The sequence below is a fragment of the Oncorhynchus nerka genome, linkage group LG9a (genome assembly GCF_034236695.1).
Source record: "Oncorhynchus nerka isolate Pitt River linkage group LG9a, Oner_Uvic_2.0, whole genome shotgun sequence".
In the NCBI taxonomy this organism is placed as follows: Eukaryota; Metazoa; Chordata; class Actinopteri; order Salmoniformes; family Salmonidae; genus Oncorhynchus; species Oncorhynchus nerka.
The window spans coordinates 35,760,085-35,781,811 of record NC_088404.1 but is presented as its reverse complement, the minus strand read 5'-3'; the positions used below and the strand labels follow the sequence as shown (position 1 = coordinate 35,781,811).

The window sequence follows — 21,727 nt, the reverse complement described above, 5'->3', positions numbered from 1 at the left end:
TGTGAGTCAAGTCAACCAGCGTGGTGTCCCCATATGCCTTTTGTTTTTTTTTGTTTTTGCTAGTCTTCCTGGATTTGACCCGTCTGACTCTGGACTACTATCCTGCCCTTCGGTACCTTTTGGATTCTGAACTGGTTTTGAGCCTTTTGCCTGTCCATGACCATTCTCTTGCCTTACCCTATTGGATGAATAAATATTGTAAGACTCCAACCATCTGCCTCCTGTGTCTGCTTCTGGGTCTTACCTTGTGTCATGATAGATACAGTATGTTATGCCAGATTTAGATCATCACTAGGGTAAGGTGTACTAAAGAGATGTGAGTAAACTGGACATTGTGTTCTCTGAAACCAGAACCTAATCTTGCATGGACTGGCAATCTGTCACAAGACGATAGACTACTGTGTGTGACATCCAGAATGGAAGGTGCCCTAAAGATATGTACATAACATTTGTATCTTAGGGCCTTTTCAGTTTGTTGGGTAATATTTGATATGTTACTAATAGGTTGAACCGCATTCCAGACTGCCTGGAAGAAAAAATCCATTCTAGGGTCAAAAGAGTAGATTCTCACTCAAGTCATATGTCATAGCACTGTCTCTCCTCTGATAGACCTTTCATCTAGATCACTGTAGGAGTGAAAATACATTTGATAACATATTGTCCAGGGATCTAGAGGATAGACAGGCTTGTGGTTATCTAGGAAAAAAAGATAACAAATGCATATATTTGTGTTCTGAGTTCCAAAGAATTACTAATGTCATATAAACGGAAGAATCACCCTAAAAAATGGGGAGGAACATAAGTAGTTAATTTGTGGCATGTGTGTAAAACGTGTTCAAACACATTTGATTAAAATGTCCTCTGAGTGTCTTTGTCCTTTAATGCCTTCCCTCCTCTGACTTTATGAACTTGGGAGGTGACCTTCCTGGTCTTAACTGAGGGACTGGCTCACCTCCAAGCTTTGACTCTCACATGACTGCACTTCCCATTCTTTCTCCCAGTATGGTAACCCTCCACAGCTAATATTAGAGCCCTTCGCAGAGGAGACGGAGTGTGAGAGGATTGTGTTGGCTCCATGTCCCAGTCCATACACAACCCATCTGGGCCTATCAAACCATAGAATATATTAACTACGCTGTGAATTTGGACAACCAGCATAGAATGTCTTTTCTCTAACTGCTGCTGAGAGTCAATTATGCCTACCTAAAATGTTATATTCAAATGAATCATGGCTGCGTCTCATTCTGTGTATATCATCATAGCTGCGGGAAGTAGTTTGGGTGTGGCATGCTGAGTTTTTTTTTCGCTGACTGGGGAGGGAGGATAAAAATGTCGCCCAGACATTATCACCCCAATATTAGGTTTATTAGGTTTACAGGTCTGTAGAATGGTGTGTACAATGTACTACTCAACCTCATACATAGGCTACATTGACTTATTTAGGCTACTTGTGGAACAGTGCATACAGTGCAACATGAAATAGATGCATAATGCACACTATCAAGGCCAACTTCAAATACCCACATCGAAGTGAAAGTATCCGGAACATAAAACAGCTGACTGCGAATGCCAACTATGCCAGATAAATCCTACACGTGCATTGAAATAAAAGGAATACTTCAAAGGAATCGCTTAAGGCCACAATCAACAAGGATGCATAAAGACAAACAAACCGACCAAGGAATGAAAAACAATCTACACATTAAGGCCTAGTTGAGCTCTGTGTGGTGTTGCTGAATGGACCGTGTCTCTGTCTAGTAGCCAGCTAGAATTAAGCTGTTCAGTTTGTGGGCAGTTAGACATTTTCTGGGGACAGTTGAGTAGCCTACAATGCTTATATGAAAGTCATAACTGGCACGCAGATTTTTTTAAACTGCAGGATCAATTGTAAATTGTCACTCATATAAAAAAGGTTGCAGACCCCCTGCTATAGGCTATATGAAGCCATCCTTGTGTGAAACATGTTGTATCGTCAGCAAGACTACTCAGAGAATATTCATATTGCAAAATAGTAGCCTATGAGGAGGCTGCCCCGAAAAACAGTTTGTCTCTATCTGAAATCATTGTGTTGCCTATGCAGCATCTGTTTGCTCATTATATACAAAATAACAGCCCTACATCCACACTATAGCTAAATAACTTAGTAATATTTCATTAAGTTTTTCCATCAATATTTATCTGTTAGAATATCTCATTTTAATTCAGGAAGATGGACAAGCAAGACTGAAAGAGTAAGAGATGAAAGAGGCAGGTAGGCTACAGGTAGGGATGCAGGCAGAGGATAATGATGTAGGCCTAAAGCAAGAAGTTACAAAAATTAGCCCAACTAGGTAATCATTAATTATTTGCATTATCTCAATTATCATTATGTCATTGCATGACAATGCACATTTGTTATAGTCTACAATTGCTTTTTATCTTTGAAGCCAAAAACAAGACATGTCTTTTGGGGAAATGCTCTAAATAGCAAGTTGTTAAGTTGTTTATATTCATACCAATAGGCCGACATGAAACCAAACTTGCACCAGTCTACTGGGTGAATAAATGAAAGTAACAATTAGGCTTACAGCTATCACAACCTATATTTTAATAGCGAAAAAATAGCTTTTGGTTTTGAACGGTCACCGAAAAGGAGGGATCCCCACCTCCCAATTAAATGCACCCTTGGCTATCAGACTACAACAACGTTAACAAGCAATGTTCTCTCTAACGCCTCGATCACACCAACAGTGTTTTTATACACCAGAAGTACATTCTTTTCCAATGGAACGCTGCGTTTGCCTTGCAGCATTGCATTGTTGAGGCAGTTGCAGTGCCTTCTGTGTACATTGGAATTTCTTTTTTTTTACCTTTATTTAATTAGGCAAGTCAGTTAAGAACAAATTCTTATTTACAATGACGGCCTACCCCGGCCAAACTCTCCCCTAACCCGGACAACGCTGAGCCAAAAGTGCGTCGCACTATGGGACTCCCGATCACGACCAGTTGTGATACAGCCCAGGATTGAACCAGGGTCTGTAGTGACACCTCTAGCACTGAGCCTTAGACCGCTGCACCACACGGGAGCGAATGAATGCATCAAACTGTAGGGTATGTGTAGACGGCTTGACAGAAATGGTAGCAGAAGGTAAATGTTGAACTTTTGTTGCACACTTATCCAGATGATGTTGTGTATCATTTTGCATAATAACCCTATTGGTGTGTTCAAGATGTAAGCTGCACAGCTCCTCCAGCATTGCCACACCAGGCCACATAGAGATGCAAGAGACTGAACTTCACTGAGTTCACCCCATTAGTTTTCACTATATAGATCAACGTTTTTCTGTGATCGAATCAACATTACAGTGTATCAGCCCCTTTTCAATGCAACAAACCAAAACAAATCCAGTTTTGCATTATTGAATCTGTAATTTTGTTGTAGACAGAGCCAGAGCGCAACAGTGTAGATTTCTATTGGTAGGTAGCCCAGGGGGGGTCTTTCAATCACCCAAGAGTGAATGATGCGCTTTTCAGATCAGAGCCACAAGTGTGAACATTTGTTGATATCCTTTGCTAATTAGAACATTATTAGCCCAGTTATAGATAAGTATAGGTCAGCAATGGGGAGTTACTGCTTCCTACAAGAGCGCAAAACATGTAGGCTGCTTTCAAGCTGTCTTTGAAAGGAGTGAAGTAAAAAGCTAATGTCTTCATTAAAGGGGCAGTGTTGTATTTTGAGACAGGCTTGAATATGCAAATTAGCCAACAGCCAGAGGGGTAGCCTACATTGTCTAATTCTCTGTGTGGTAGTAATAATAATACATTTTATTTATAAAGTGGTTTCTTGCATCATACAACATAATACAATGCACTTTACAGTCAGCTATTTGGCCCATGGTGTTACAGACCAAGTAAAAAATAATGAACTAATGTCAGCCTTTAATAATGTAAAAACATTTTTAAAACTCTAATGCAATGTAGGCCTGCATTGAACACATATAGGCTACTGTAGGCTATATCATAGAAATCAAAAGCTATCTACATGTGAAAATGTCATGGGATACGCTCTATTGGTTTCATTGGTAGGCCTGCATTAGGCTCAAATAGCCACTCAACCCTATTGGCAACTGTCAAAAACTGTAAGAGTACAGCCTCAGTGTACAAGTTTCCTTTCACAAGACCTAAAATGTATTCAGTGCACCCCAAAAATGTGAGGGCACATTGTTTACAAATTCAAATTCAAAGCAATCAGGGCACTGCCTTAACAGCTGACTGGTAAAGCAACTGGCAGTCTGCCATCTGCTTTCTAAAAGAGACAGAAAAGGCTTAGCATCGTCTCTCCGAGCAATGCTTTGCATGGTCCTAGAGCCAAAATTTACAAATGGAGCTATAGCATTTTAATCGGGATTGTAATGCTTTCAGTGTACTTTTTATATCAAAGGCTAATACAGCACTGGTAAAGGCCCAGTGCACAATTTGTGATTTAAAAAAAAAACTATTTTTATTTTTATTGTATTTAAAATAAAATAAAAATCTCGTCAGATTTTTCAGAGGGTGCACCCCTACTTCCCGCGGTCATGAATAAAACTGAAAGCTAATAACTGTCTCTTGTCTAGAGTCTAGACAGCAGAACGGATGGCTGTGCAGACAACCCAGTCTCCCAGACTATACCTCTCCTCTCAGATTGGGTTGGCGCAGAATGAAAATCATAAATACCCAATGCGGATTGGGACGGTTAGTTAGAAGTCCCTCCCTCCTCTATTGTCTTTGACTGTGTGACGTAACGTCACAAGCGTGGGTGGGGAGGTGCTGACTATATTGCAGTGAGCGGGGGTTCATTTCGGCCCTTCTTTGCTCGGAGTTTCACGGTTATTAGCTGCAAGTAATTTGGGCAAATCATGGCTGGATACTTGAAGGTCCTCCGCTCTCTCTCTAGGTCGGCGACCACTCTCTCCAAAAACCCCGCTGTGCTCGCGCCAGCTGCAACCTCCCAGAGTTTGCAACAGAGGAATTGTGAGTTTTGAGCCAAATAGTGGCCATTTGTCATAGTTACATGATATTTTACAGAATCATACAGAAAGTACTTTTATAAGGCACACCGCAAAGCCCGGCAAAGTAACATTAGCCTGTCCAGTGTAGCTTTCTCGCCGTTACTTTAGCTCGCTATGGTAGCTGTCTCTTGCGCCCCATTTGGCCAGTTTTAGATGTTTGTTTATTTTGGTTGATGGGTAAGTAACTGTTACTACTAATATGAAACATTCTTCAATTAGCCAATTTATTCCACGAATGCACATAGTACAACATTTGCTCGGTTAATGGCTAACGTTAGCTGTCAGTGCATAAAATTGACTTGTTTACAAGGCGAGTCATCTGCCTGACCTAGAAACCGGTAAAGAGGGGAAGAGGGTCGAGGGATATTTGTCTGTCGCTTTGTTGTCTATAAAATTAAAAATGCATTTCACCTTTGGCCTAAAGTAGAGTGCATCACAACGAATTAGGCTAAATGAAGTTCTCGATATTAGCATATTAATATTGAAATATCAAATCTGACCATTACCATTTACCATGCGAGCAACGTTTGTGAATTAATTTAGTTTAGGTGTGGGAAAAATGTATAGTGTCAGTATGAAATACGGTATAATATACATTAATACAATTATTTTTAATAACTGTCAATGTTTACACCTCCATTGTTTGGCTCTAGCCACTTTTTTGGGGCTAAGAAACCTTTACCAAGGTTAACCTATTGTGGGACAGGGCTCTGCAACAGAGAAATGGTTGCCAAGTGTTACGTCCAACCAGCAGCATAACTGAACCATGTCGCAACTTTGGAGTCTATCAAGAAATGTGTTTGACGGGCACTGATAAAAACATTTTTTATCTTGACCTCCCTAATAACTTTACAGATGCCCTATAACCTTCCAGATTTACTCTCAAATATAGAAAGTCCAAAATATGGATGGTATTTAAGATAGTATTATTTTGTTAGTAGCTAGCTGTAATGCCCTGCCACTTCTATTCTTTGACTTTGAAGCACGGTATAAAGTAGCAGGTCAGTTGAAGGGTAGCTTGTTCCCCCTTCTAATCTGCACACATGTAGGCTTTACACTCCGTTGTCTCTGAATCCTAATCCTGATATTTATGTGTTGGAAGAAGAGACCTAGCTTGCTGCCAGTGATGTTTGTCTAGAATGGGGTTTTGTGAGGATTGACTCCAACGAAGGGGCTCTGGATAGATTAAAGGCCTTGGTCCTGTTAAAACAACCCACTATCCATCCAGTCATACCCTTGCTGTGGTTGTAAGGACAGATGTAAAAAGATCTGTCTGATTTAAAGCAATCACAGGCAACGCTTATGTTAAAGTATTACAATGATCATGGATGGAAACTTTCAAACTATGGTGGATGGTTTTGGTGTGACATTTGACCTTTTCTTAACCAAAAACATAATTCGTCTGAGTTTGTATTGCTTTGATTCAATTGACATGTTCATAAAGGTATTGGCAATCTGTTCAGTTTTTATTATTACAGTCACAAGATGGACTTTGTCTGCCAGGAGCATTTTATTGTGTGTAGCTGGAGCTTTAAATTTTGCTGAGTGGAATAATTTTTAAATACAGGCATGAATGGGTATGGTAAATTTAGTGGTCTACTTTTGTCATTTTATTTGGTATAACATACTTAAAACAGAACTTGGCTACTCTTCAAGAAGCATGAGATGAGCAAATTAAAGTAGTAATTTGTTTCTGCATACGCATTGAACGTATTTTATATATATATATAAATCCACATTATAACCAACAAATATTTTGGTCGTCTGTTTGTACCATACACAAACACACTTCGTTCAATGCGTATGCAGAAACAAATTACTACTTTAATTTGCTCATCTCATGCTTCTTGAAGAGTAGCCAAGTTCTGTTTTAAATGGCTGACCTGAAATGTAGCCTAGACCTTATGTATGTTTAAAAAAATAACCTTAAACACACTTGACTGACTGAGATTTTAGTTAGCAGAATAAGCATAGCCTGCATAGCATAGCATGATCTGACCTTCAAGAGTTAAGCGCATGTAGATATTTTGGTTTGCATTGTCCTTGACTACTCGAATAGGTGTATGTCATATGGATATGAAAGGCCTGTATCACACAAGACAAGCTATCTTTCAGATAAGCCCTCCAGTTGCAAGTGACTGTTTGCTCATGTGTCCCTGTTGGCCTCCTACTGATATTTTGCATACGTTAATGACTAATGTATAAACATGTTTTGTGAAAGCTTAAAAACTGGATGTGGAGGTCTACGTTGTCTACGGTTGTGAGGCTGGTGGACATACTGTCAAATTATCTAAAACGGAGGTGGCTTATGGTAGAGAAATGAACATCTTTCAACAGCTCTGGTGGCCATTCCTGCAGTCAGCGTTCCAATTGCACACTCCCTCAACTTGAGACGTGACAACTACACATTTTAGTGGCCTTTTATTGACCCAGGACCTGTGTAATGATTAAGCTGTTTAATCCGCTTCTTGATATGCCACACCTGTCATGTGGATGGATTATCTTGGCGAAGGAGAAATGGTCACTAACAGGGATGTAAAGAAATTTGTGTGCAAAATGAGAAGCTTTTTTTGCCTATGGAAAATATTGGATCTTTTATTCAGCTCATGAAACATGACCAACACTTTACAATTTCTTTTTTATATTTTTGTTCAGTATAGTAGTCATCGCTCCTGCACGAGTACACATTCTGGGTAAACAATTTCATCTCACCTGCTTCTTCTCTGGCAAGTTGTCATTGCGGATCATGTTCTCAACTTTTCCTTGCACATCTTACATTACAAGAGTATTGCAGATTTAGCTTCTTTTTTTTTTTACAAATGTTTGGAGGGGGGGTGATGAATCTTTCATTCAGAGTTCACCCCAGTGTCCGTAAGCTTTTTACACCTGGCAACATTTTTGCTCAAAATACATCTGATTTCTGCTAAATGTTCTCTACAGTATTCAAAAGTGAAGGATGGTCTAATTATTGCCAGTTGTGATGGCACGTCAACCAAAGTCAACTATTGACTCTCAAAGGATTAAGTCCTGTATGACTGAATGAGTCTTCCTTTGATTGCATGCAGTAAACTAGATAACCCAATCTCCCTTTTACTGTATCCGACTACTGTCGAACATCTTTATTGGGTCATGGCCAAGGAATGGAGACCTAAATGAAGACTTGCGGCAGAGATGAGTAAGCGAAGTTATGGGCCTTATTTTACTCCTTGTTGAGAGGGTTTGTGAATGTCCAACAAAGCTCCTGGAGTACCGGTAGGCTGTTTTGAGAGGTGCATAGTTGCACTAAAGGTCACATGTTGTGTATACTTAATATAAAGGTTGTCGTACAGCATAGGTCCATGTGGCGGTCTTATTTGATCATTCTACTGAATACCGCCATTTTGTTTCTTTACACTTCTTGGATGTCCTGGGGAGCAGTAGAAACAGACTTGGCAGGAACATCAGAAAGTCACTTGATTCCCTGCACCTCCCCCTTTCCACTACATGGTCTATCTGGAAGAGTGGGCGAGGAGGGCCTGCCTTCTGCCAGGGCCTTTTTAAAAGGCAGAGTCGTGTGGGAGCAGAGCCTTGTTTTCTAATAGATAATTGGACTACTTGTCTGGGTGAATCAGAGGGCATGATGCATTGCAGCTACAGATGAAGGAAAATAGAAATGTCTTGCTGTCAACATTCTTTAGTTATGGGCATTAAGAGAGCTGAATATCTAACTGTTCATGGAGATATGAAACCATGAAGTGCAAATGACAGTGCAGTGTCTTGTAGGATGAGGTAACTTTGATCTCACAACTCTCCTAATTGAGAACCAACTGTTTCTAGAACCCTCCCAAGCAGCGTGAGTCTGTTCATGAAATCTTTTCTGAGACTTTTAGAATATTCAGACTTTCAAAGAAAATATTCCAGTGCATATTGTAATATTGGTTGTCATTGGTTTTTGGGTGGGCATGTTGCAGTCAAATGACGTTATCATATAAAATATATATTATAATAATACATTTTGTGTGTGTATGGTAATGAGCTAGAATGACCGACTGGTTGCTGTGCAGTTTTTGTATTTAAACTAGGCCAACATTGGTGCTCATCACTACTAGGTGTAGGTCAAGATTGGGACAAAGGCTGCCAGTTTCCATTAATGCGCTCTTCTATTTTGGACAGATGGGGACAAACGTATCAAGGTGTCCCAGCCTGTGGTGGAAATGGACGGAGATGAGATGACCAGGATCATCTGGGAGTTCATCAAAGAGAAGGTGCTGAACTGGGACCATTGGAGGAGGGTAGAGGGATGACACGGTGGTGTCTGTCAGACTCGGGGGAGGATTGCTCTCTGACTAGTCTAGAGTGTTTATGTGTCTGAGTGCTGGGAGATTGCCTGTATGCTGTGTTTTTTGTTGTTGTTGTAAGGTTTCTCTCTTGCATTGGCTGCTCGCCTCCTGGAGATAGCAGATGGTGTGTTGGATTAGTCTGAACATAAATATTAATGGAAGAAAAACATGACCCGTTTTCTGACTAAACATGTTTAATGCGTATTGTTCCACGTAAAACAATATGGGATCACACCACATGAACGAGGATACAATTCTTATATCTACCATGCTGTGTTTTTATGTTGCTTCCATGCTATGTTGTCTTAGGTCTCTCTTTATGTAGTGTTGCGGTGTCTCTTGTCGTGATGTGTGTTTTTGTCCTATATTTTGTATTTTTATCCAAGCCCCCGCAGGATGCCTTTTGGTAGGCACTCATTGTAAGTAAGAATTTGTTCTTAACTGACTTGCCTAGTTAAATAAATAAAAAACAATGAGTGGTATCTAAATGGCATTCATTGTGTTTTTTAAAGATTTCATGTCAGTATTGAATTGACAATCTTACTGTTATTTTGATCCTTATGTGCTTGGACTGTGTTGTGGACATTGATTAAAGCACATCCATACCATCAATCATAGCTCACTGTTGAGACAATGTCTGGAATCCTCTTGTCCTCTGAATAGATTATACCAAAGATCTATTATATTGACAAGATGGTCAAGTGACTGCTCCAACAATGGAAATAAATTTCTTCCATGTCCGATGGGACCATTCTAGCAATGAGGCCAGATATGCGTGACTGGCACAACTAAGTTGTTTTTCTCAGTTGCCGGAATGCAACGTGCATCCACTTGGATCCGTACATTTGTAACAGCCTAAACATTACAAAACTTATATTTTATCAGATATGCCTCACATAATTCAGCACTTTTTCACAAACCTCGGACTCTCACCTGGACAGATTATGGGCGCTGTATATCCTTTCGCTTTGCTTCTTCCTTTCTGTTTATACGGAAGGTCAACTTTCTTTGTCTGTGACAGCCTGCAGCTGGACATAGTTTGAGTTCTGATTCCTCTGTCAATGTGTTCTACTCCTCCAGCTTATCCTCTCCAACGTGGATGTGGAGCTGAAGTACTACGACCTGGGTCTGCCATACCGTGATCAGACTGATGACCAGGTCACCATCGACTCTGCCATCGCCACCCAGAAGTACCATGTCGCTGTTAAATGTGCCACAATCACTCCCGATGAACAAAGAGTAGAAGGTATTTGAATAGCATTTAGCATCCCTTCTCCAATTTATTTATTTTTCACTCATGGAAACCTACGGTTGATGGTTTATATGTTGCCATATTGCTGTTATATGAGAACTGGTTTTCCATCAGAGTTCAAACTGAAGAAGATGTGGAAGAGCCCCAACGGAACCATCAGGAACATCCTAGGTGGCACAGTCTTCCGTGAGCCAATCATCTGCAAGAACATTCCCAGGCTTGTTCCAGGTTGGACACAGCCCATCACCATTGGCAGACATGCCTTTGGTGACCAGGTAAGTTCCTTCTAAATGAAAGAAATTGTATTATTTTTGTCTTCAGTATATGTGATTGTAACCTATCCATTGTTTTTACAGTACAGAGCTACAGACTTTGTTATCAGCCAGCCAGGCACGTTCAAGATGGTCTTCTCCCCTACTGATGGGAGCAAAGGCCAGGAGTGGGAGGTCTACAAGTTTCCTGGAGGTGGCTGTGGAATGGGCATGTACAACACAGATGAGGCGAGTTCAGCACGTCATTCACTTCTTAAGATTACTTTATTTCTTTATAAAATAAATAAATAAATACTGACATTATTTTGTCCTAGGTTTTTTTTCCTATGAGATTCAAGTGGTAGTGCATGGAGTGAGTTCACCTGCTGCAAACCTGCCTTACCATGTTTGTTTACCATCAAGAGGAGGAGTGTTTGATTTGACAATATCAGAGGTCATGTGGTAGACTTTCAACTTGTCTAGTGGAAATAGAAGTGTGAAGTGCGGACTAATCGGGGGGTTAATAGCCAGAAGGATGTTAACCTCTGTACTGCTGCTTATGACCTACACTTGGGGTGACCCATGTTCTCTTTCTATTCTACCACAGTCTATTTCAGGCTTTGCGCACAGCTGCTTTCAGTACGCCATTGGCAAGAAGTGGCCCCTCTACCTGAGTACCAAGAACACCATTCTCAAAGCCTACGATGGTAGATTCAAGGACATCTTTGAGGAAATCTACCAGGCGTTAGTATTTCTTTTTATGACTTCTTTAGCCTTAACCGGTTATGGAGTAAAATATTGGTTGTTTCTTCCTGGTTCATGGGGTTCCTCGCATAGTTTATATTGTGTAATGCACTGCACTCTAGGTTTGTGAGAAATGTACCATTTCTCTTAACGTTTATACTGCACTTTAAAAAAAATAGTTTTTAACCTTGTTATTTCATAAAATGAAGCGAATTCACAATTCAGATATGGTTCTGTGTATGACCACTGGGGGGGCAATGCACTTCACTCTACCGCAGTCCTGACTACCTACATACTGGTCGTCACTAGGTACCAAAGTCATAAAGCCAATCTATTTCTCTTCTTAACGTGATTTTAATCCTAACCTCAACTACACTGCTAACCTTATGCCTAGCCTTTAAATTAAGGCCAAAAAGGGAGACTTTTTACAATGGAGAGTTTTAACTTTGGCAGTGGTAACGAGTGAAAATCCTACTTGTATTTGCAGAGCAATCATTGTACAATTTCTCCATCAGGGCCATCACGGTTTTTAGACATGGCATTTGTAGTCTTGTTTTAGATATGCCGTTAAGAGTATTGAAGTCGACATCCTCTACCATTGACAATGGCTGCATATCAACTGCAATAATTTCTGTAATCCGCGCTGTGATTTTCTCGCTGTCTCTTGTCGCACTGCTACCAGGAACTGGTTGGGTTGTCCCTTTCAGCACTGCACCTGTACTGCAACTGTAGCTCAGTTCCGCATCACAAAGTTTGCATTTCATCACCTCTTAACGTCTCAAAATATTGCCATACAGGACTTTGCTCCTGTCACTTCACTTTATATCCGTGTCAAATAATTCGTAAGATTCATATCTCCTAACGTTACAGCATTGTTGCCTAAGGTATTTGTAAAAAAATATATATATATATATTGGGGTCTGTTAGTGGTAGTTTTGTGATAACTGCACTGTGACTATAATAAAAATGTTTTTTTTATTTTTCAGTTAGGGATTTTTCTAAATGTTATTGATCCCAATGTCGTATAAACTTTCACACCCCTGCTGCACTCACTACCATATTGTTTGTGTCCATAGGAATTACAAACCAGAGTTTGACAAGCTGAAGATCTGGTACGAGCACAGGCTCATTGATGACATGGTTGCCCAGGTGCTGAAGTCTGATGGTGCCTTCGTGTGGGCCTGCAAGAACTACGATGGAGACGTACAGTCTGACATCCTGGCTCAGGGTGAGGGATTAGGAAATGTACACCTCACTTCAAATGAAATGAGTTTGGATGAAAATAGTCCTTGTAACAGGTTTGACTATGGGTGACTGACATACTGAATGGGTTCTCCACAGGTTTCGGCTCTCTGGGTCTGATGACGTCAGTGCTGGTGTGTCCCGATGGCAAGACCATTGAGGCAGAGGCAGCCCATGGCACAGTGACCAGGCACTACCGCGAGCACCAAAAGGTTAGTCAGTCTAGTACTAACAGCCTCCGTTACAACCCTAGGTCCATATTGAAGCATAAATCATGGCGCATGCAACAGTGTTATGGGAGGAGTCAAATTAGTGTCTCTCTGTTTTAATGTCTGCCTGGTTGATTTGTGTATGAACAGTGCCGTCTTGTGGTGGGAAATATGCTGCCAAAATGACTTCATAGGCTGAAAGAAATGATCCATCACCATGGGATTGTTGTAGCCCTATTTTGTACCTGCTTTTACATTATCAGTAAAGTATCGGGATTTCCATGGTTAAACTGTGACCTTTGTCCACCTTTAGGGAACCCAACAAGCACCAACCCCATTGCCAGCATCTTTGCTTGGACCAGAGGGCTTGAGCACCGGGGTAAACTTGATGGCAACCCTGACCTGATCAAGTAAGAAATTAATTGAGCTAGTCTTTTAAATTATTATTTTTAACTGATTGTCACTAGATATGATCATTTAATGATCACATTTGGCCTTAACTTAAGTCTTCATATACTGTACCATGAAGGGAATTAATTATCATACAACAAGCAGTTGTGCTGTAAAAGTCCCACTGTCCTATTCCATTAGTGTTTGCCAGGCCAAATGGCAGTGTTTTAGATTCACAGGTCAGCTGTTGTGACTATTACTGAAATCTTGTCTGTTTGACCTGCAGGTTCGCTCTGACTCTGGAGCGGGTGTGTGTGGAGACCGTTGAGAGTGGCGTTATGACTAAGGACCTCGCTGGCTGCATTCACGGCCTTTCCAAGTTAGCTCATTACTATTGCATTTACTAAATTATTGATCTGACTAACATGTTAATTAATGCATGGATCATTGTCATGTTTTTGTATTCTAATCAGGGGGGAGAAAATCATTTGATTTTGACCTGTTATTGAAGTGTGCATGACTCTCTCAGGGACAGGGCCTTGACTGAGTAACTTGTGTTCTTTCGTTGCAGATGCAAGCTGAATGAACACTACGTCAACACTGAGGACTTCCTGGACGCCATCAAGAATAACCTGGACAGAGCCCTGGGCAAGTGAAGGACTGAAGAGTGCAGCTAGCCTGAAAGTGACATTGTCCTGTTTTTGTACCTAATTGTTAACTTCGGTCAGATAGCCACATGCATATTGTCTGAAGAAAGAAGTAATATTTAGTGTGTCAGATTGTACTGTTGATCTGTTCCATCTAGCACTCCTGTCCCTATTTCCAGGGTTCTATTTTTGTAATGAAGTACTATATTCTGATACTGTATTATGCCTTCAAAGCAACATGAAGGCCACGTCAAGAATATTTGCTAATACATCTTGTTTGATCCTATGCTTGTGTTCTGCCTCATTTTAATATTCTATGATAAAAGGAGCACACTGAGTTTAAAGGTAAATAAATTTATTATTTTACAGTATTGTCTGGCACACATTTTACATAGTTCTAGCAACAGGATATTTCCACACCAATGTGTAACACAGAAAGCCATTCAAGTTCCAGATATTTTTTTTCCCCCTCTAAATAGTTCTCTCAAATTTGCATTTTGTTTATTAAGGTGATGCAGGTGATGTCTGTAAAATTAAGCAGGGAATAAAATAGTGAATTTCCCAAATTTTCAGCTGGGTCTGTGGCCCTGTCATGTTGGGAGTTGTCATTCATCACTTTAGACCAGTGTGCAGCATGATGGATAGCACACTCCAGGGCACTTCATTTCTGTCCAAAGTTTTAGGACCGTTCCTGTTGAGACTCCGCCCTGAACCAAAACCACCATGCGTATGCAGGAGCTGCATTTGCTTTTGAGATCTGTCCCATAAAGGCTTGCATGGGGCATAAATTGTGACGTATCATGAAAAATGAAACTGCGCTAGTGTCTTCATGGTCATCTTTTTAAATATACTTTGGAGGATAAAGCCCAAAGTCTATTGGGCAACATGAAATCAAGCTCTACAACGCAGAGAAAGGGTGTCACTAGACTGCTATTGTGTTTAGCAATATGGCCCAGAATTGGTCAGATTATTTGGTAAATGGTGACTACATTGGAGGGGCAATATAATTTATTTTGCTTTTAGCACACTAAGATGAGATGTGGTCTGCATCAATACAATTATTTGACTGGGGACAAAAGTGACAATGCAAGAACTTCAAATCAAGCTGGTCACATGGGGCTATAAATTGATGGCATGAGCAATATTAGCGGAGTCTGACACTAGGTGAACGATTTATTTCTGCACATTGCAAATATAACAATGAAATTAAAATCCTAGAACTGTAGTTGAAACTACTCACAGTATAAAATGTTAACCCGGGAAGTAAAAAAAAAAATGGTTGGTTCACATGAACTGTTGAACGGTATCAGCTTTGGTAAGGGACATGAACAGAGGACACTTGACAGGCCTGTATGCATTTCTAGACATGTTAGTAAAAGCAATAATACTCAGCTGTATTCTGACTTATCCGCACACTTGCTGGGGATTGTCTGAGTAAGTGCATTTCACTAGCGCATATTTGTTTCCCTAAAAAGTGTGCTTACAGAGTTAGGCCACCCCTGGGGATGTATGTTGAGTAGGACTCTCCCAGGAGGTTAGATGATTGATTTTCAGATATGACCTTTTTCACGTGAACACATCAATCACAATGTTGTGGCACCTAGAGGTGAAGTCACGTTTCAATACAAAACAAGATGCCGATGAGAAATGTACAATCCCAAATGACCTGTCTCTCACTCCCAATGAATATCAGAGCAAGAAAACCGAGATTCCAGTGCATATGAATGGGCAGATTCCACCACTTTAAACTGCGAGTGGCACTACCTCCCTTTTAGTTTACACTTCTACTCAATATGGGGTCTTTTGTCATCATTCATGCTGTGTTGTAGCGCCCTGCACCCTTGGTGTAGCTGCTATAATAATCCAATTCAGACAGTTTAGCGATGTCTGGTGTGTTGATACTGGCCAGGTTCTCTCGTTCGCTGAATTCAAGGTTCTCTTCATTGTAGTCCTCCTGGTTCTCTATGTCAGGGGGGGCTTCTGAGGAAATGCACAGACACACTCATGAGCCCATCTTGTCCTCTCTCACACACACAGCAACTCCCAGCCTCAGAGGACAGCCTCCCTATCACTCTCCACTGATAGACAGGAATGTCTAATACAAGAACTTCTATATTTACAAAACACAGAGGGAGAAGAGCGGCAGAAAAGCACCATAACACTTGGCCAGTAGATTACAGTACATGCTGAGTCAAAGTGCATTAGGCATTAAGGACAGACTGACTGACAACTCAACATGACGCCCATTGAAATTTCAAGTGTATCTGAGAAATTAACATTATGTAAACCATTTTTTTTATTTTTTATATGGTATTTTGCATTAATTCATGACCAAATCATAACTGCCATCAGGTGCATAACCGTCATAAGGTACAAACTGATGGATGGTACTGATGTTAGTCACCTCGTCCGTCTGGTGAAGCATCCAGGACGCCGTGTTTGACCTTCATGTGTCGGCTCAGATTGCCCTTCAGGTTGAACTTGCTGGAGCAGTAAGGACACTTGAAGGGCTTGCTGCCAGCGTGGAGGTGCATGTGGCCCAGGAGGTTGTACATTCTGTTGAAAGATTTGCCACACACCTGGAACACAATAGAATAACAATATTCTCAACCCTCTTGGAACTGTGGAACTCAACCCATGCTGTCTATTGAGACCTACTCCTCTTACCTTGCACTTGAAAGGTTTGACAGGCAGGTGGACGATCATGTGTGTTTTGAGGGTCTGTTTCTGGATGAAGGTCTTGAAGCAGACGTGACACTGGAAGGGCCTGATGCTGGCGTGGATCAGCATGTGTCTCTTGAGGTTAGCAGAGAGGGTGAACTCCCGGGCACACACCTCACATTTGAATTCTTTCATACCCTGGGAAAATAACGAGGTTTGGCAATTTAATTAATTAGATCATTTTCTTGTTGATGAACAGCAAGCTATGGTTTCACAGAGACATTGAAATTAACATAAATATTGGTTGTTATTATAGAGAAGCATACACACACAAACACAGAGAAATCATAGGTCAGAGCAGGATGTGTAATTGCTGTACGGTAGACGTGAAATCCTTGCTTAATGGCCGCAACTTGATGTATACACATTAGCTCCACCAAGTGTTGGCTCTGAGCCTGTGATGCTCTCACAATATGGAAAGGTGCATGTTTAGTATTGGAAAGTGCATTAAAACATTAACATGAATGTTTGGATACGCCTAGATTTTGATGAACACTAAAAATAAGTGTAATTATTCGTAACAGTATTTGTAAGGCAATATTTGAGTAAATACTTTGTTAATGTGACACCATAATTACTAAGCGCGAGGCTCTAGGTCTAGGATGAATCATGGTAGAGATCAGAGCATAAAAAAGGTATGAGTTGGTATGACACACCTCACAGCACAAAGCACATACAGGAAGAGGTCAGGCCAAATACAATGAACCAAGCACTTTGAAGGTTATGTTTACACTGCAACTGGTTGGGGCAATAGGAATAACAGCCTTTAGATATTTTGATATATACCTCTGAGTTCACCTAACCCCATTTGCTTCTGCCTCTTAAAGTCTGAATTTATGGGAATATTGAGCAACACACTACTGCCCTTATCTTAGTGTTTATCACATTAATCAAGGGGTATGTGATTAATTAGAAGCAGACTACTTGATGACCTAGAGCATAGTGGAATATATGGACCATCAAAAGTCAGTGGAGTTTCAGTACCTGGTCAGCAAAGGCTTGCGGTATTAGTACCTTATGAGTGAGGGCATGCTGCTTGAGGTGATGGATCTGGACAAACTCCATGCCACACTCGGGGCAGACGTAGGGCCTTACGTTCTGGTGCTTCATGAGGTGGTTCTGCAGCTGGCTGCGGTAGGCAAAGGACTTGTTGCACTCGGTACACTGGTAAGTGGTGGGGCCCTGGTGGCTGGTCTGGTGGCGCTTCAGGTGGGCGTGGGTGGGGAACTCCATACCACACTGGGAACACAAGTGGCAGTGGCCGTTCTCATGCTTGTTCTCGTGGGACCGGAGCTCACTGGGGTAGGCGAAGCCTCGCCCACAGAAGCGGCAACTGTAAGGCTTGATGTCGGAGTGCTGCAGCATGTGCCTCTTCAGGTGGCTGGTCTGGGTGAAGGCCTTCTTACACACGGTGCACTTGTGTGGCCGGGTGCCCTGGTGGGTGAGCAGGTGGGTCTGGAGGTGGCTGGGCTGCTTGAACAGCTTGCCACAGTGCAGGCACTCGTGGGGCTTGATGCCGTTGTGGCCCAGGATGTGGGTGACCAGGTTGTACTTGGAGGTATAAGACTTCTCACACATGCGGCACTTCCATCTCTTCAGGCCTTCTCCCACATCCACGCAGTAGGACTCATCTATCTGGACGTTGATGTCCAGCCGGTCGATCTGCATGCGCCTGGCTATCCCCTCGGCGTCTGCAGCCCACAGCATGCCCTGGCTGCTCTCGTCATAGTCCCCCACGGCCACGTCAGCAGACTCATAGGCCACCTCGCTGGACTCAAAGTAGTGGTTCATGATGGGATTGGGACTGTCTCCCCTATCTCCTCCAGTCTTGAGGTTCAACACTCCGTCCTCCTCAGCTAACTCCTCTTCTTGCCCCTCTCCTCCTCTCCCTCTCCTCTCCTCTGGCCGAGTGTCTGTCTTGGTCTGACTGGACGTCTCTTTCACACACACAGCACAGTTACCACAGCTCTGCTCCACCTTCAGAGGCCCTCTGTGAGTGGCTGGCTCCTCCATCTTGCCTGGGCTGCTAGGGCTCTTTGCCATATGGATGCAGGACGGAGGGGTTTCAGACTCTCCCCTCTCCCCTTTGACCTGAGTCTGTATGCTGGGGACTTTGTGATGCTCCCCTGGTGCTCCTCCTTCATTCCTGGGCCCCCTGGTTCTCCCTCTGGGCCCGGGGCGCCTCCTCTCATTCCTGTGGGGCTCCGACTCCCCTACAGGCTCAGCCAGGTAGTCCCCGTTGGCCCCAATCAGCTGGTCAGCGTACTCATACTCCATGCCCTCTGGAGGAGGAGGGGTCCTGCCATACTCCCTGGGCTCGCCCATGTAGAATCCATTGGGGGCGATGGTGGCTCCAAAGATCTCATTCTGGGAGATGAGGCCCAGGACAGCAGCCTGGGCTAGAGACAGCACCACCACGGGATCTGTCTGTGTTCCTGCATCCACCTGGCCTTCCATCACCTTGGGGTAGCACCGCACCAGACGGCCACTCTCCTCCTCCTGACAGAACACACACACAGCACTGATCAGGTCAGCACACAGCAGCAGCCCACATCACACAAGGACATGTATTCAGCATTGTGAGATTGCTTTATAACATAAGACACATTGCTTACACATATTGCTGAACTACAAGGACTGACCAACAGATCTCTCTAAGTGATATGGATTCCTAAGAAATCAATGGTAGGTGTGTGTGGTGGGAATAATGATTAAGGATAGCCCTTAAGATCCCTGAAGTGGTCTGACATTTGTTTGTTATGCAACCCTCCTTCCCTACAACTCCACTGTTACAAGAATGTTTTCCAGACAGTGTTAGCCTGCTAGAGACAGTCAGCCGCATTCTGACAACACCGGGCTTCTTGGCTCTGAATCCAGTAGAGCACATTAGATGGAGGAGATAAGGCCGGTCTGTGCCTGAGCCCCGCTTCCTTCCTTGACATCCTTTAAAATAATAAGGAACAGAAATGGGATGCAGGTCCAACCAGGAAGTGGACTTCCGTGGCCTGTCCACAGAGCTTCCTGTGGAGTCCAGAGTGGCCCTGGCCAGGCTGAACATGCTGGATTCATCATCACTGGGTTGAAGGTTGGGGCTATCTACCAGTCCCATTCATGAGGAGCAAGCCTAGCTGTCTGCCTTGCACACCTGACAGACTCAGTTATAACCATGACAGAAATATGATTGAGAGGAGAACTCTCAAATCTTTCGATATTCAAGACTTATACATAAGAGTAATGTTGTGGTTTAAACTGAAATGCAGCATGACACACTACAAATGATTGCGTTTGCCCTCTAGATGTTTGAAAAGGTAAAACTAGAAGAAAGCGGAATGCTGGCATGACCAAGCCTCAGCTCTATGATACATGACAAGTCACTAGACACCCCGATACTTTCAGTTGTTTCCTACAAACCTGGTGAAGTGAAGGGAAAATGAATGAGAAAAACCTGTCTCTTTATAGGCCTACACCTTAGTCTAGGTCATACAATACCACACATCATGAGCTGCTACCTTTCATAATACAATACTGAAGAAAGAGACAGAGGATGGAGAGATGGGAAAAAGGAGAGAGAGAGAGCGCACAAGAGAGAGAGAGAGAGAGAGAGAGAGATGGAGAGAGAGAGAAGGAAAGAGTTGAGTAGACCTGGATGCCCTGATAACCACGTCATTTATAATTACTGCTTTTAAAGTAGTCAGACAAGGACAAACTGTGTGTTTGTGAGAGAGGAACAGAGTGAGTGAGGTGTGTATCTATCTCTCTCTCTCTCTCTCTGTGTTTGTGTGTGTGTCTCTGTGTGTGAGAGAGAAAGAAGGAGAGGGAGGAAGAGAGAGGGAGATGTGGGCGGGGGAGGAGTGGCGGGAGGGAGGGAGGGAGAGAAATGAGATGGAGGGGCTGAAAGATAAAGAAAGAGAAGGGAGGGAGGGAAGAGGAGGGAGGTGAAGGGAGAGATTGAGTGAGCATGTGAGAGAGAAGGGAAGAGGGAGAGAAAGGAAAAGGAGAGGGAGGGGTGTGGGGGGAGTGAAAGAGACAGATAGAGACAGAGTGAGTGAGTGAGAGAAAGAGAGAAAGGAGGGGAGGTAGAGAGGGGGAAGGAAGGAGAAAAACACGACAAAATGAAAGGCAGGAGAAATGAAAGACAAATAACAGAGAAACAGAAAGGCAAGATAGTAATTGCAAGAATCCATAGTTATTCATTTTAAGTTGTATGTAAGGTTTAAGACAAAATGTCAAACAATGAGAACCAAATTATTAACAATAGCCTAGCAAATGTGTGAGAGACAGAGAATAGTTAGTAGTCTAGTCTTATCTGTAAAATATGTTATTGCTGCAGTACTCTATGTAGAAAAGTAATCTCCTTTGACTTAGACATACACAGTGTAACCACCTTTAAAACAACCCCACTATCTGAACTAGTATTGTAATCACGGTCTCAGAGGATAGGCTAACAACTCACCACATTGTTCCTGGTGTGATGTTTGAGGTGTTTCAGGGATCTCATCCTTCACGAGAACTGAGTGGAGTAAAAAAATCCAGCTCCTATTTATATCTGTGGGAGAGTGGGGCGGTCCCACGACTCATCCTCCTCCTACTGTTGCTGTTATCAGAACTGACTGTGCCGGCCCCTCCTCCCCTGCCGCCTCCCCTGCCCCCTCCCCTGCCCCCTCCACACACACACACACACACACACACACACACACACACACACACACACACACACACACACACACACACACACACACACACACAATCACCCCATTTCTTTCTTTCTTTCTCTCTCTCCCTCCCTACCCCTTCCTTCCTACATCTCACTTCTCTTTCTCTCTCCCCCTCTCCTTTTTCATTCTCTCTCTCTTTCCCCCCTCACTCACTCACACATACACACACACACATACACACACACACACCGACAAACACACATACAT

At 42.5% G+C, this 21,727-nt stretch overlaps 2 protein-coding genes across 3 annotated transcripts; one reads left to right on the top strand and one right to left on the bottom strand.

Moving 5' to 3' along the window:
- Window positions 1-4,807: 4,807 nt before the first annotated feature.
- On the top strand, window positions 4,808-14,370 carry LOC115134227 (isocitrate dehydrogenase (NADP(+)) 2). Its single transcript, XM_065022540.1, has 11 exons — window positions 4,808-4,992; window positions 9,183-9,274; window positions 10,430-10,595; window positions 10,716-10,876; window positions 10,958-11,101; window positions 11,460-11,596; window positions 12,673-12,824; window positions 12,938-13,054; window positions 13,361-13,457; window positions 13,724-13,816; window positions 14,009-14,370. The coding sequence occupies exons 1-11, from the start codon at window positions 4,878-4,880 to the stop codon at window positions 14,091-14,093; spliced, it is 1,359 nt and encodes a 452-aa protein (XP_064878612.1). The 5' UTR covers window positions 4,808-4,877; the 3' UTR covers window positions 14,094-14,370.
- A 52-nt stretch (window positions 14,371-14,422) lies between these two features.
- On the bottom strand, window positions 14,423-21,361 carry LOC115134226 (zinc finger protein 710). Of its 2 annotated transcripts, none has more exons than XM_029667983.2 (5): window positions 21,259-21,361; window positions 17,820-19,304; window positions 16,752-16,943; window positions 16,489-16,663; window positions 14,423-16,064 (listed from the first exon to the last, which is right to left on the bottom strand). In XM_029667983.2, the coding sequence occupies exons 1-5, from the start codon at window positions 21,301-21,303 to the stop codon at window positions 15,898-15,900; spliced, it is 2,064 nt and encodes a 687-aa protein (XP_029523843.2). In that variant the 5' UTR covers window positions 21,304-21,361; the 3' UTR covers window positions 14,423-15,897. The 2 variants fall into 2 exon arrangements, with proteins under 2 accessions (XP_029523843.2, XP_029523844.2); XM_029667984.2 differs by having other exon boundaries at window positions 14,423-16,061.
- Window positions 21,362-21,727: the final 366 nt, after the last annotated feature.